Source organism: Macadamia integrifolia, chromosome 6, assembly GCF_013358625.1.
Source record: "Macadamia integrifolia cultivar HAES 741 chromosome 6, SCU_Mint_v3, whole genome shotgun sequence".
NCBI classification, from domain to species: domain Eukaryota; kingdom Viridiplantae; phylum Streptophyta; class Magnoliopsida; order Proteales; family Proteaceae; genus Macadamia; species Macadamia integrifolia.
The window spans coordinates 38,450,633-38,465,764 of NC_056562.1; the positions used below are offsets into that span (position 1 = coordinate 38,450,633).

General features: G+C 37.4%; 1 protein-coding gene across 1 annotated transcript; it reads left to right on the forward strand.

The window, feature by feature from the left end:
- The first annotated feature begins 5,714 nt into the window (after window positions 1–5,714).
- LOC122081026 (transcription factor LHW-like) lies at window positions 5,715–11,816 on the forward strand. The gene is made up of 10 exons (XM_042647964.1): window positions 5,715–6,638; window positions 7,342–7,431; window positions 7,620–7,728; window positions 8,109–8,150; window positions 8,342–8,401; window positions 8,618–10,288; window positions 10,375–10,476; window positions 10,598–10,747; window positions 10,889–11,014; window positions 11,121–11,816. Exons 1-10 carry the CDS (start codon window positions 6,544–6,546, stop codon window positions 11,307–11,309), a joined length of 2,634 nt encoding a protein of 877 aa, XP_042503898.1. The 5' UTR covers window positions 5,715–6,543; the 3' UTR covers window positions 11,310–11,816.
- Window positions 11,817–15,132: the final 3,316 nt, after the last annotated feature.

The window sequence follows — 15,132 nt, forward strand, 5'->3', positions numbered from 1 at the left end:
TTTTCACTTTTTGTTCCAAAAAAACAGAAACAGACCATAAGTGCACCAAACAGAAGATTCCGTTTTTTCGTTCAAATAGAACAAAAAAACTCTAAAAACGTTTTTTTAGAACGATACCAAACGGAGCCTTAGAGTAACTGGTACACATGCATGAATATGCATAAAATCCCAATACAAGAAGAGGTATTTGATTGAATTAGATTATATAATTTTGATACGTGACTAATCTAGATTATTATCTCTGACGAAATATATAGATATATCATCTACCCACATGATAGAGTAGATTGCCTTGTGACGTTTGGATAAACAACAAACACCAATAACAACAACAATTCACCTATTAAAAAACATATGTTAAAATCTGAACAATGCGAGCCAGAAGAATGCTATCATGTATGTCCTTTGCCTCTCTAGAAGCAGTAGAAAAGCTTTGACTGCACTTGCATTGGCAGTTACAAAGCCACCCTTACGAGTCTTGATAATGACACCATTACCATTGGGAGAATTGGGAAAATTCTTTGCACCATCAGTAAAAATTGTAAAATGATTATGAGGGGGAGAAGTGGAGTGTTAAGAAATTAGGTGAATCAAAATTGAATATAAGTTTATCCATTTTACCGTTTATCCTTCGGATAATGCTATATCTATACTATAATAAGGTAAAGGTAAAGGTAAAGATAAAAGTAAATGATTTTCTTATGAGGTTAAAGTGTTAACCCTAAAAACCAAAAGGACTGGAGTGATCTAAGGTAGCCATGAGTGTAGATTTATGTTTTTGACAAGTCAAAAAGCATAGATTTTTTTTTTTTTTTTTTTTTTTTTTAATTGCGGTGTAATTTTCATGTATGGTCGTTCATCAAATAGGAGGTGAGTTTTGATATTTTAAGAAAGGCTTTTGTCTCCATCCAAAGGTTCGATGTCACTCGTCAAATAGGGGGTGGGTTTTCGAAGGAGGACTTTTGTCTCCATCCAAGGGTTCAAGTACTACCATGCACCATACACCATGCACGATCGTACATGAAATTTTTATCCTGTAGGGCTGTGGATCAACATTGAACTGACAAGGATTCAGGCTTCAAGCTTCGGACCATTTGCATGTAGTAGTACTTATTGTTATTATTCATGAGGAGAGTGAATTGGGAATTCTCCTTCAGTCTTTATCATATATATCATGGGCTCCATATGTAGCTATTTACCATCAATACATATATTGTAATCATGAAACAGTCTTCTTCGCAAAATGGGGGTAAGATTGCATACATATAATTCTCCTCAGGTGTTGTAGTGACGAAAACCTCGTGCATTAGGTACACCCTTTTTATAAATTCAGTCATAACGTCTTGCCTTTTTCCTAAGCTGACCCGTCATATCTTTTGACATCATTTTGTCTCTTATATGGGGGACTGACTTCCTCAGAAAGCCAAATTTGCGGTGATGAAATATCATTTGATGTTTAACCCAAAACCTTAAAGTATTAAGTTGATGTTATAAGAATTTATTATGATATACCTAAGATCTTAGATAATTGATGTGTGGTTATATTTCTATAAAACACCCAATATCTCAGTACCTACGAGCTAAAATAGGAAAAGGTTCCTTGAGCCCCTAGTCGAGCCATGATACACTGACACCTCTATTTTTATATCTCCTCATATGAAATGGCCTCACTGCCCTCTTTTGTACAATATCATTTTGTCACTCCTCATATGTGCACTCTCTTATGCCACTTGCAGCAAGAACCCTCTCCCTTTTTAAATACATGGAATAGAAAAAAACAATTATGACAAGTGAATCAAGCAAATATAGGGATAATTAAATAGAAACATTTTAGGGAGTACAAAAAAACTTCATATCTTAATTTTGGGAGAGGATCCTTGAGAAAATGGTATAGAAAAGTGCACCGATAAAATGCAAAGAAACAATTTCGTACACGGAAGAGCAGCAAGTTCTTTTCATGAGAGAGAGAGATGGAATATCCTCCCTTAGCGAGAATTTTTTTTCCTTTAATTTTGCAAAAATATAATTGAGAAAATCAAGGAAAAAGGAAGCATGCGCCCGCTCTTGTATAGATTTCCTTATACTCTTCTCGCATAATAAACAATAGGACCGACCCACACATATACACTCTCTCTCTCCCCTATTCTGACCATATGGGTCCTATGTCAAACCCATATGGATGATATCGTTTTCCAGCCCTTCATTAATGTAACATGTGATTCTTTTTTGGGTACACTACCTTTGTAGAAAACCCTCCTTAAATTTAATCAAAATTAGAAGAACAACATTTCTGAATTGACTTCTCGTTGATATTCATATCGTTTATATATGTATGCTCTACGTAGGTTAAGTAAGGATATTTGTCTCACCCACTACCATTAGGAGTGCATGAAAAATCATTTACGGAAGAAAAATGACGTATATTATCACCTAACCATGCACATACGTACCATTAGGGTTATTTATATATATATATATATATATATTATGTCTGGGTAGGACCATTAGGTGATCCAAACTCTCTCATTACTGTCTAGAACCAAGAAGGATTATGATAGTTTCCATACAAGGATTAGTATCTTTCTTTCCCACTCTAATATTTCTTTTATGGATCAGTAGTCCCCTCATACTATATATGAAAAAAAGAAGGGATGCAATAGTCACTCATGCCATTGACTTTGTTCTCTACAGCAATTATATTTGAGTGAAACCCTTTCTTGTGTAAGGGGACAGAATCATAAACTTTGCTACCAATTGAAATGTAAAGGGCTTTGATGCTAAGAACAATGGAAGCACCTTTCTCAGTCAGAGCTGTGGGACATCTCTCTCTCTCTCTCTCTCTCTCTCTCTCTCTCTCTCTCTCTCTTGCTTTGTAGATTCTGAAAAAAGGCTTGGATCGCGGTCTTAATTACCCACCCACTGAGCTTGGTTAAGAGACCCATCAACTTGTTATTAAGATTATTAAGGAACAAACAGACAAAGAAACAAAAGCCAAAGAGACATTTTCAAAATCTACACTTGTCATTGGTGGCAGGGAGACTCATCAATCATATTATTTCACGTAAATATGATTTGGTTAGGAAAAAATATGTATATAATGATAGAACTAAAAAATAAAATAAAAATTATTTCAATTTAATTATAGATGGAAGGGTTGGTGTTGGGTGAGAGAGAGAGAGAGAGAGAGAGAGAGAGAGGGGATGAAATGTGCTTGACTGTGTAAGTGGTGGAAAATGTGGCCTACCCTTTACCCAGAAGGAAAAGGGTCCAAAAGGTTTGGGAAAGTGAAGATTATATCTTTTAAGTCAAGATTATCATACTAGATTATTGGGGCATATCTCTCATGGGCTTATAGTACACTATCATCTCCTTCATTATGAAGAATGATGGGTACTCCTTATCCTTTTAGGGGTTGGACTTTGGATACCTTCAAATAAGTTTAGAGAGAGAGAGAGAGAGATATAAAAAGGAATGGTTTTATTAAGGTTCAACCGTTGAGAGAGAGAGAGAGAGAGAGAAAGAGGAATGGTTATATTAAGTTTCATATCAACTTCTTATGATCTATGGTGCCTATATATACTTAAAGATCTAGCGCTCTCCACCTAATGCCTTAAGATTTTAGGTTGGATCTACCTTTCAACGCTTGTGTGTTTATGCATGTTTATGATAATCTTAATAATGTTGTGCCTTTTCTTGTAAGTATACATTTTCAAACCAAATTTTAAGGAAATAAAACATTAAAATGATCACGATAAGTATTTTAAGCTCAAAATTAAGATCGAATCGATCCGTATAAATTCTGGTTTGGTAGGAATTGATCTCAAAAACCTTTGAAACAGTCCGTCATATCTTAAAATATAATAATCCGGTCTTAAAAACCCTAGAATCAGTCACTCCTAAATGCCCATAGCCAATACTGATTGTTTGATTCAAATTGTTTTATTCAATCAATCTGATTCAAATTTTAGAACAGTTGATAATGATAGATGGTAGAAAAACAGACATTATTAACTTCACAATTGCACATACCTCCAAAAACAAAACTCACATGCATTTCATCATGTATAGGTTAGGCAATTTGAAAAGCAGGAATTGTCAACTTCACTATTGCTACCTCAACTGGACTATGACTTGAGGGAGACTGAGATATGACTGATCATGGGATAGATGGTACGATGGAGATTGTTTGGTTGGAAGGTACAACCCCATAGACACTGAGTCCCTTCTGGCTACCCTACCCCCACCCACCTGCACTCACTGAAGGTCTTTGAGAGAAGAGAGAAGAGAGAAGAGAGAAGAGAGAAGAGAGAAACTTGTAAACCCTAGACTCTCTTTCCTTCCTCATCCTCTAGCTCTGGGCTTTTGAGACCCACCCTTCCTTCTTCTATCTTGGATTCCCAAGTCCCCACCTCTCCCGGGATATTCCACCGCTCAAGTCTCATTGTTCCCTGCGACTTTCCCTCCCAGCTGCCATCGCTTTCCCCCTGATTTGCCCATTCTTTAATCAAATATGGGCATAGGAAACATATGACCCTAGTGTGGAAATTCTTGTGCACGCCCTTCATGTACCACCCTTGTGTCTCCCATTGTCTCTTCTCATTAAATGCTCACTTCTATCTGACCATTTGTCCCCCTATCCTCCTGGTGCTTTTTTTTTTTTTTTTTTGTGGTGATATGAATTTTTCTGTGATTAAATAATAATGGGGGAATCTTTTTTAGTAAGTTTGGTGAAAAAAGAAAGTTGGTAACATTAATTTTTTTCTTGTATAACATATAAATATTTTTTACGGAAAAAAATTCTGTTTTTTCACAATGATATTGCATTAATTCATTTTTTATCTTTTTATTTTTTCCAAAAACCTTTTTTTACTGCATTAAATACTTTATTAAATAATTTTTGAAAATATGATGAGTAATTAAAAGAAAGTTACGTTAATGATAACTACCTAACGCATAGTTGGTGAAGTTTTGGTGCAGAAAGTTTGAACCGCTTGACCCTTAGCTCTTCCCCCATCTTTTTATAAAGTTAGTTGACACATAAAAACAAAAAGAAGGTTATAACTTTTTATTTCACTACTTTAGCAACAATAAGTTACACCTATATGATTAGAACCTGAGAGGGTGTGAAAATACATTCTCACATTTCCTGCGTAGGGATCTCTTTCCCATTAGAAATTTATGGGGAAGAGATTACTACCATACTGCCTACCATAGTTGGTGTAGTAGTGTTGTTAACCCATGTTTTCCAAGATGTTTCGACTTCTGTTACCTTCCCCAACCTATCTATTAAAAAAAAAAAAATAGTCGTGTGGTCCCTCCACCAATGTAAGAGCCACTGAGAGTACATGCAAGAACATTAACATATGAACCTTCCGATTTACCAGGGGTGAGGTGGTATTTTATAAAATTTATATGTTTATAATTTTTGCTTGTCTATCTTAATCCAAACTTAGGATTAATGAATATTTAATACAATAACCTAGTTCAGTTCATATTATATAGTATGTTTTTGTCATTTATCCATTAATTTTTTTTACATGCAATTTATAATTATTCTCTTAATTATACTTAACAACTATACAATGTGGGAAATATTATTTTTATTTAATAATATTCCCAAAGTGGAAATTAGATATGCTTTAATGTCTCCCGATATTAAAAAGAGGGAAAGAGAGAGAGAGAGAGAGAGAGAGAGAGAGAGAGAAAGAGAGAGATAGAACAGGGATTTGTCTGTAAATGGCGAAGATCGCTCCTTTGTCCCCCTTCAACTTCGGAGTACCAGATTAGATATTCAGATGATATCATTTGGAAGGAACAAAACGGTCTTCTTCCTTGGCCGTTTTCTGTTTTCACTTCCTTCTCCCTCAACCTCATACACCATTATTATATATCAAGGCCTAAGCAAATCCACCTTTCCAGTTTACTCTCCCAGTCTGCAACCCCTTCTACTTCTCTAGTCTCCAATCTCCAATCTCCATTTTCCAATCTTCTCTCTTACATCAAATTCAGTCACTACCCAGTAGTCCTCCACTAGCAAAGAACCTTCTTTCCCTTCACTTTCAGTGTTCAGAGTTCAGACTTCACAGACGCCAACCTTCGTTCCTTATTCCAGTCTTGCAGAAGTTCGTAAAATCAGAGTAACCCTTTTTCTTCTTTGATTGTTGCCCACTTGCATCTCTTCTCTATACTGTTTATAAACCGTATTTCAACTTAGTAAACTGCTTATGGTGGCGTTGTTGAAGTCCATTTCATAGCTGAAGCATCTCCGGGTGGTGATTATAGCTTAGAAACCAACCTTAAACTGCCTCGGATTCGTTTTCTGTGGAAACTGTAGTTGAATCCTACATTGAAGTCTCGGACCCTTTCCTTCTGTTCACGGAAATTGATTTGTTGGTTCAGATTCTGGAACCGGCGATGGGATGAAACATAGATCTGCGAAAGAAGAGGGAGAGGAGGGGATCCTGCCGCGGAAGCTGGATATCATTGTGGGAGCTTTGAATTCGATGTTTCTGGTCTCTGATTTTTAAGATTCACCAAAAAAATATGAGTTCTCGGCGTAAAGAGGAGCTTAAGAGCCTCTGTTGCAACAATGGCTGGTCGTATGGAGTCTTCTGGAGCACCAATCGCCGTAACTCCCTGTAAGGCTACTGGCATTTTTGTGGCTTTCATTGTTATTCTTTTAAGCTATCATATCATGTTTGTTTCTAGATTTCCACCCTCCCCACCTTCCATATAGTAATCCCTTGATTTCATTTATGTTCTTTCGTTTTCTTCTGGTATACTCTCTCTCATATTCTATATAATTTTTTGTTACTTCTTTCCTTTTCTACATTCCTCATACTTACCATGGATCCTTCAGATTTGGTTAGTGAGAAGTTTCAGGCAAGAGCCCTTTTTGACAATTTCTTAATTTAATTTTCTGTTTTCTACTTCTCCCAAAAATAAAACGTCTCTCTCTCTCTCTCTCTCTCTCTACCCCTTCACGAATTGATGGCTCGGATGATGAGTGCTTCAAATTTGATTTTGGGATTGCTGGGAATTTCTTCTTCCCATCTTCTAAATTCCATATGAACTCTATTTTTTCTTGTCCCACTCTAATAGTACACATTGCCCTTTTTGCATGCAAGCATGGTAAGACCTACTAGTTTCTGTTTAAGATCATTCTCCTCGAGTTCTAGTTTATCTTTGAAAATTCATACTTCAGCATTGCAGAGAACGAGCTGGGCGCTTTTTTTTTTTTACTGATAGAATTCTGTAATATATTGATTATGGAATGTATCTGAATCAGGTTATCCTGAGGAGCTTGCTTTGCTGATATTAGATATTTTTTATGCTTTCCAGGCTGTTGACCTTGGAAGATGCTTATTATGATGATCAAATGGGCATGGAGATTGACAAAATGCTTCCTCAGGTCCACTTGTTGGGAGAAGGGTATGCTCATTACACTTTAGTGTTTTAGGCTCCTCATCTAAATCGCAATTTTAAATCTCAGCAATCTCCTATCCATGCAATTCATATTTCCCTCTCTATGACCTTAATTGTTTCATATGTCTCATGCAAACTAAAAGCATGGATCTGGAAATTGACGAGAGTGACTCTGTGTTTCTTGTCTTATTTAGAATCATTGGACAAGCAGCTTTTACTGGGAAACACCGTTGGTTATTCTTAGATGCTTGCTGTGGAGCAAGGAGTCCTTCAGGATATGTCGTCAGTCAAGATGTCTTTCAGGTATTTCAGGATGTTTGATTTAGAAATTCTTGATAACTCTACTTTCTGCAATAGAATACAGCTCAACATTTGTATCACAATGCTTTGAATTTTCAAATTTTATTTCGTGTGCTGAAATCTGGAATATTCTTACTTGATTGTAAACTTGCTATTGTCCACTTTTTAAAATGTTGTAAATGCACCTGTATTATTTCTACTTTCTTTATTTCCCAACAAAGTCATTTCTTTCTTTCATAACTTTCCCCAAGGCTATTATGTTAATCGGGTGTTGGACTGTTATCTTCTGATCCTTATTGGGAATAAGTTGGGAGTGCAAGGTTGTTCCTCTCATGTTGGTTTTGTTCCTGTCACTTACTTGGATAGACCACTGTTTTCAACAGGATAATTCAGAGCTTCATCATCTGTTTTCCTCTGGAATAAAGGTGAGAACTTGTTTCTTTGGTTTTTGTGTGTATTTTTAGCATATGTAATCTTACTTTAGATGTCAGTGAACCTTATGACATATTTTCAACCTGTTCGTACCCCATAAGCCCCGTATAAGAAAATTTTATCAAGTTTTTCTTTGAGTTCAAGTTTCAAAGCATGTAATTGATTGCTTGGATTCATTTTGCAGACAGTTGCAGTAATTTCTGTGGCACCACAGGGAGTGGTACAGTTTGGATCCACCAAGAAGGTTAGTACTAAAAGAGGGTGAATTTTTTCACCTTTACCCATAGAATTGAAAAATCATAGCACTTGTTAGGTAGCTTCTTCTCGTAATTCCAAAGGGAAAATTGCATTGATGTATATATCTATAATGACCTAAGTTTGAACAATGCGGGTTACCGCTGCAGTCAACAGCTGTATAAATCAGAATTTGTTGTTGACCATATTTCTTTTGCTGCCACAGATTCTGGAGAGGTTGGAGTTTGTGGATCACACTCAAAGTTTGTTTCGGCAGATTGAAAGCATTGATAAGCTTATTCTATTGCAAAATGCACAGAGAAATTTGAAAGGTGAACTCTATGATCCATGTGGATCATTTGCTTCTGTAGTATTGTCTGGCAATTCCTATTCCAGTTATGGAAACATCAAACCCTCGCATGATGACAGCTGCAAAGACCAGATGGTAAAATCCCATTCGTCATTAATTATTCCTCAGTCTTCTGCTTTTACATCAGAGTGGCACCGTGGTAGCATGTCGACCTTGATTGGCAACCAATTTAACATCAAAAGCCAATATCAAATGGAAGGTGTGGAGGCTCAAATGACATTAACAAAACCTAGTATGCAGTTGCCGCAGGGCTTATCAAAGTCTTATTCCAGTTGTACCGAGAACACTGTTCACAGACTCCAAACCATGAGTTTCCTGAGTTGTGAAGGTTCAACCCTAAATTCATTTGAACCAAAACTACTAGGTGGAGCAGGAATGTGTGTTACTCCAAAAGTACCTTCAGCCAATCTGCATACTCCTGTATCTTACCAAAACTCACATGTAGATTTTCAAGGGGAGTCAACCTTCCAGCCATTAGGTAGCATAGGCAGGTCACTTGATCCGGTTTCTGACAAAGGAATAATTGAAGGCAACAAAACTAGCAGATATGGCACAGGGGAATTGGTAGACAGCCAACCACTCGCTTTCTTTACCCATCCAGCAGAAGATGAACTTCCAGAGGTATCATCTTGCTTTCCTACATTCACTGGAGAGTCTAGGTCGTCCAATGCTACGTCAGCTGTTTCTGAACCCAACCCAGTATATAATCTCTCTCAGTTGGGTGATCCACCATTGCAGCAGGGAAACAATGGATTGGCACTGAATGTCAACTTCTCAAAACCATTAGTAGTGCCAGGTAATCATTCGAATCAGGCAGTTACACCTGCCATCAATAACATAAATTCTCCTGGTGCTGTATGTGATAGGAAAGGAAACTCTTCAAATGCATATATGCAAATGCCTGCCGTAAACGACCTTTTTGATAATTTGGGATTGGATTTTAGCAGCTGCCAGAGTCGGGAGTGCTGGGATGATGTTCTGTTGCCACTAGGGACTGGTGGCTGCCCAAGTTTGAGTACTCGTATTTCAGAGTGTATCTCAGAGTTAGAGGTTGGTTCCATGGCTGTTCCCCAGAGAGGATTCTTCTCTGGTGAACAGCTGTTAAATGATGTTGTCTGTAACTTTAACTCGGTTACCAATCCTAGCTCAGAGGATTCCGCAACTACTATAACGAGAACAGGAAGTAGTACAGGATACTGTAATCAAATTCAGTTGGCTGGTCTCTCTCCCTTGGGTGGAAATATGGATGTGGTGCTGCCTGAATATAATAACCTGGATAAGATTAAAACACCTGTAATTCAGAAGGAAATTGTTGCAAAGTCTCAGGTGGGATCATGGATAGATGATAGTTATAGCATGAATGCAGAGAGTGCTGTGGTTACTCAGCCTAAGAGAACTGAAGAACCAGCCACAGTTACCAAGAAAAGAGCTCGGCCTGGAGAAAGTACTCGGCCAAGGCCCAAAGACCGTCAGCAAATCCAAGACCGCATCAAAGAGCTGCGAGAGATTGTGCCTAATGGTGGAAAGGTATTTGGATTAGATCTTAGTGTTTGTTTACTTGCTTGGGTGACTCCATGAAATACTAATATTGTTTGATTGATTTGGTGTAACAGTGTAGCATCGATGCTTTGTTGGATCGAACCATCAAATATATGCTTTTCTTGCAGAGTGTAAATAAATACGCCAATCAACTTAAAAAAGATGATGAGCCTAAAGTAATTCAGTCCATCCTTCCATTTCTTTCTATTTGTTTGATGAGAAATTTTGGTCAAGTAGCCTAGCAGTTCATCGTTGCATCTCTCCAATATATTAATTTGAACTTTCATCATTGTGCAGATGATTGGTGATGAGAGCTGTGTGATTCTGAAAGACAATGCAAGCGGTGATGGTTGTGGTGCCACCTGGGCATTTGAAGTGGGTGGTCAAACCATGGTCTGCCCAATTATAGTTGAGGACCTCGGGCCCCCTAGGCAGATGCTGATAAAGGTGAGGAAAAAGTTACTCACAAAACTTGATCTCAAAAGTTGTGGGAGTAAATCACTACCTTTTGAAGTATGAACTGCATAAATTATTTACTTGCCCAAAAAATGAAAAAATGAACCAATTCATTTATATTTTCTGTTACAGATGCATTGTGAAGAGCAGGGTTTCTTTCTTGAGATAGCAGACATTATTCAGGGTATTGGCTTGACTATCTTGAAGGGAGTAATCGAAGTTCGAGAAGATAAGTTCTGGGCACGGTTTGTTGTTGAGGTAAAACTTCTGAGGGAAAATGAGACATCTCCAAAATAAATAAAAAAAATAAGTATATTCCTTTTCTTTGGTCCACAGCAAGAAACTGATCTTGATTTCCATACAGGCAAGCAAGGAAGTAACCAGAATGGATGTATTTTTGTCTCTCGTTCATCTTCTACAACAAACAGTAAGCAGTGGAGTTGGTTCGAGTAATCAGCAAAGCAAGGTTGTTGATGGTGAGGTTCCACTATTCAACAATTTTCAGCAATCTTCAATGCCACTCCCAGTCAGATTGGTTGATGGAATGCAGTGACCTGATCTATAAAATCATGGTCCAGAATTGCCTCGAGCAGTCGCCATTGTGTGCCTTGCCATGACTGGTATTCTGCAACATTGTCTTCCAAGAGTGACGAAAAAGCTCATATTTATTTGAGTCTCTCCATAACGAATGAGTAGGTGCACAAGGGAATTATACTGTAGGTGCACAAGGGAATTATACTTTCTCCTCTGTACCAAAAGAAGAGGATAGAGATGCGTATTTGCATGTTGAGAATTTCTGCCATTGCAATTGAAGATCCTGCCCAAGAGTAGGGAGTCTGGTAAGGAGTAGGCTTGTGCAGTGGGTTTGTGGCTGTGATGGGATGAGGTCCATGTTGGACAAATACAGAGCAAGGCTGCCAAGCACAAACAGAAAGAGAGAGAGATGGTGGATCTGAGTGCTCTTTCTTCTTTGGCTCTCTCCTAACTTGTGTATAACCATGGAACTTGCATTGAAATTGAATTAGAACTAGTTAATAAAGCTGTACTAAGAGTTGTTTCATGGCCTGTCTTCTGAGCTATATTTTACACAGGAGTTATAAAGATGGGCCTATCCTAGAAGAAAATTAAAAATGGGAGGTAAGCCGTGATCAAAAACATAACATTTACAAGGCAGAATCAAGAGGCGAATGATTAGGCAAAAGGTATACATGGTTTTCCATGAGTGATTTGGACTTTGAACTTGATAGATGGAATGTATCCAGTGACTGAAGTTACCACATCAACCCTTTAATGGTTTGATCCTGTTTGATGGTTTAAAATGTAGGAGAGAATAAATTAGGTGGTGGACCATAAAAGTTTTGATGCGTCATGAAATATGACAAGTTTTCCTTCACCCATAGAGAAATAGGAACTACTTCACCACTACCATCAATCTTATCTGATCAGATTAGGGGAGGTGTTTTCGACTATACACTGTAGAGACTGGGACTGTGGGAGTACACATGAGTGCAATCACATCAAATCACTAGGGTGAAGGGATTTTCTCTCTCCAGAAGGAAAAATGAAAACTTTTGCCAAATTCCTTCGTTGCCAAAAAAGAAGTGACAAAGCTTGCCTTCGCCCATGGTGAAGAGAGAATCTCTTGAGTCACGTATACCCAAACCACCTACAATAAAAGACGAGATCACGGAAGTTTAATGACAGAACTCACTGTCCAACATTACAACCATAAAAGGTCATGTCACTTGGGGCAAATAGCTCTCTTCTTAAAACATACTAACAAGGATTAAAGTATCGGTATCGATCATCGTATCGGTCGGTCAAAATTAAGATGCGTATCGGAGGGTATCGTATCGTATCGGAGATACACTAAGATACGCTAAAGATACACACATAAATGGATAGAAAACAATTTTTTAAATATTTTTGCATAAAGAATTTGTTAAAAAAAACTATTGATAACATGTATTATGCATAAACACTAAATTGAGGGTATCGTACTAAGAATTCAAGGTTTGTAGTTGTCCCATAAATGTAAAATCCTTGTTCTCAACATTGATTTTCACTTTAATTAGAGAAATATGGCTGACAGCAACTTTGGAACAAAAACCCTTCAAAAAATCGTGTTTTTCTGAAAAATTACCCATATTGGCCATTATATGACCGTAGTGCACTGTATCGGTACATACCGATACTCACCGATACGTATCGATGCTCACCGATATGTACCGATATATATCGATACTCACCTATACATGCCGATATATACCGATACGTATCGATCGATACATATCGATACTCACCGATACGTACCAATACATACCGAAACGTACATTTTATCTCAATTTTATATTTTTCATAGGGTCGTATCGAGGCATATCGTATCGTATCGATGTGTATTAGTGGTGTATTGATGCATATCGGTATGTATTGTAGGATATATATCGATACGAAAGGATTTAAAAATTTCATGTATCGTATCGGTGTGTATCGTATCGGTCGGCTAAATTTAAGATACGTATTGGAGGGTATCGTATCGGTATCGGAGATACTTAAAACCATGCATACTAAACTAGTCCCAAGTGCCCAACAAATCTTTTTGAGGAAAAAAAGGGGTGCTCATGGAAGTTCCCAACAACTCAACAAGGCAATAACAACACCAAAACATTATCCTCTTCAACTGCCTTTTCCCATGGTAAAGAGGGCATATTCATCTCCTAAGTTTTACTCTTCACTCTTTTAGGAGAGGATTCTTAAAGAAGCGCATTAATGAGGTATAACAAAATAGCATCAAACATTCGTACCCTTTCCCTAATGCTCAAAGAACCTTTTCCTTTACTCTTTTCTAAACAATCACAAAAAAAAAAAAAAAGGCGGGGGTAAAAGAGTTCCACATGGCCGCTATAATTGATAAGTAATTCTCTACTCACTAGTAAGTAAGTGTGCTCAAATTTAGTGGCAATGTTCTCAATCCCCTTATCATTATCCAACCCATCAACTTAATTTCAATAAGCAATGTCACAATGATTTTAAAATTGTTTGACACAGACTTACAAGAAAGTATTTGAACAACAAGGACAGTCCAAGAATTCGAGGTGAAAATTCAATACATGGTGGATCATTAGGTTAAGATGAGTCATCAAATTTGACTTATGACCCATCCAAAGTTCCCCAACTATAACAAGCAAACTGCCAGTTGAAATAGTGTCCGAACTTTTTTGCACAAACAAACCCTAACCTTAACCCTACAAAAATTATTTTAGATAAACCTGAAGCGGCAAAGCCATCCTAAGAACATTTTAGAACTTAAGGTGCATTTGGAAAAGATCTCTAACAAAGAAAAATGAAAAATAGTGAGGAAAGAAAGGAACTAATGGGATACATTGAATGGTACCCTTTCCCTCAACTTTATGTCCGACACATCTTCTTTAGGGAAGCAACCAAACTCAGCCTAAAGGTTATAATTAAGAAATCTTAATCACAATTAGAGTGGATGGAGTACAATATCTTGGGTTTGACTTAAAGTTAATGACGTTGATACCATACCTTTTAGGTTAGACCACGAGTGTAGTGACAAAAATTTAGTAGGTAGTTTAAATTAAATGGCTTTTGAGGCCAATCACATGTATATGTTACTGTTTTTGGGGTCAATGTTTCTGTCTTCAATTGCTGTGAAAGATAATGCGGTCTGGTCCAACCGGCCAAAAGATGAACCTATTAGGAGGGAGAAACTTTGTCACTCATAAACCCAGAACCGTCCTTGAAACTGGTTGATGTAGGATTGGAGAGGGAAGAGTTTGAGTAAGTGACACCATGCTAGCTCTTTGCTACGTATGGTGATAGAGAAAGAAAACCTTGGACCTTAAACCCTAGCCCCTAATGCATAGATCCTAAAATCTAAATCTTAAACTCAAAACCCTAAATCCCATATACGAGTCTATAAACCCTAAACCTTAAATCCTAGACCCTAGACCCTAAACCCTTAACTTTAAACCTTAGAACTTAAATCATAAACCCTAAACCTTATAAACCTCAGACCTTAGACTCAAACCCTAGTCCATAAACCATAACCCCTAAACCCTACATCTTAAATCGTAGAACCTAGACCCTAAACCCTAAACTCTAATGCCTAAATCTGAAATCCTAAACCTTAGACCCTAAACACTGAAACCCTAAATCATAAACCATAAACCCTAGACCCTAGGCCCTAGACCCTAAACCGTAAACCTAAAACCCAAAATCCTAGATCCTAAACCCTAAAACCTGAACCGAAAACCCTGACCCTAAATCCAAAACTCAAAACTTAAGACCTTTTAAATTAGAATTAGAGCAAATTTTCTTCTTTATTTTGAATTAAAATTTGACTACCGAGATAT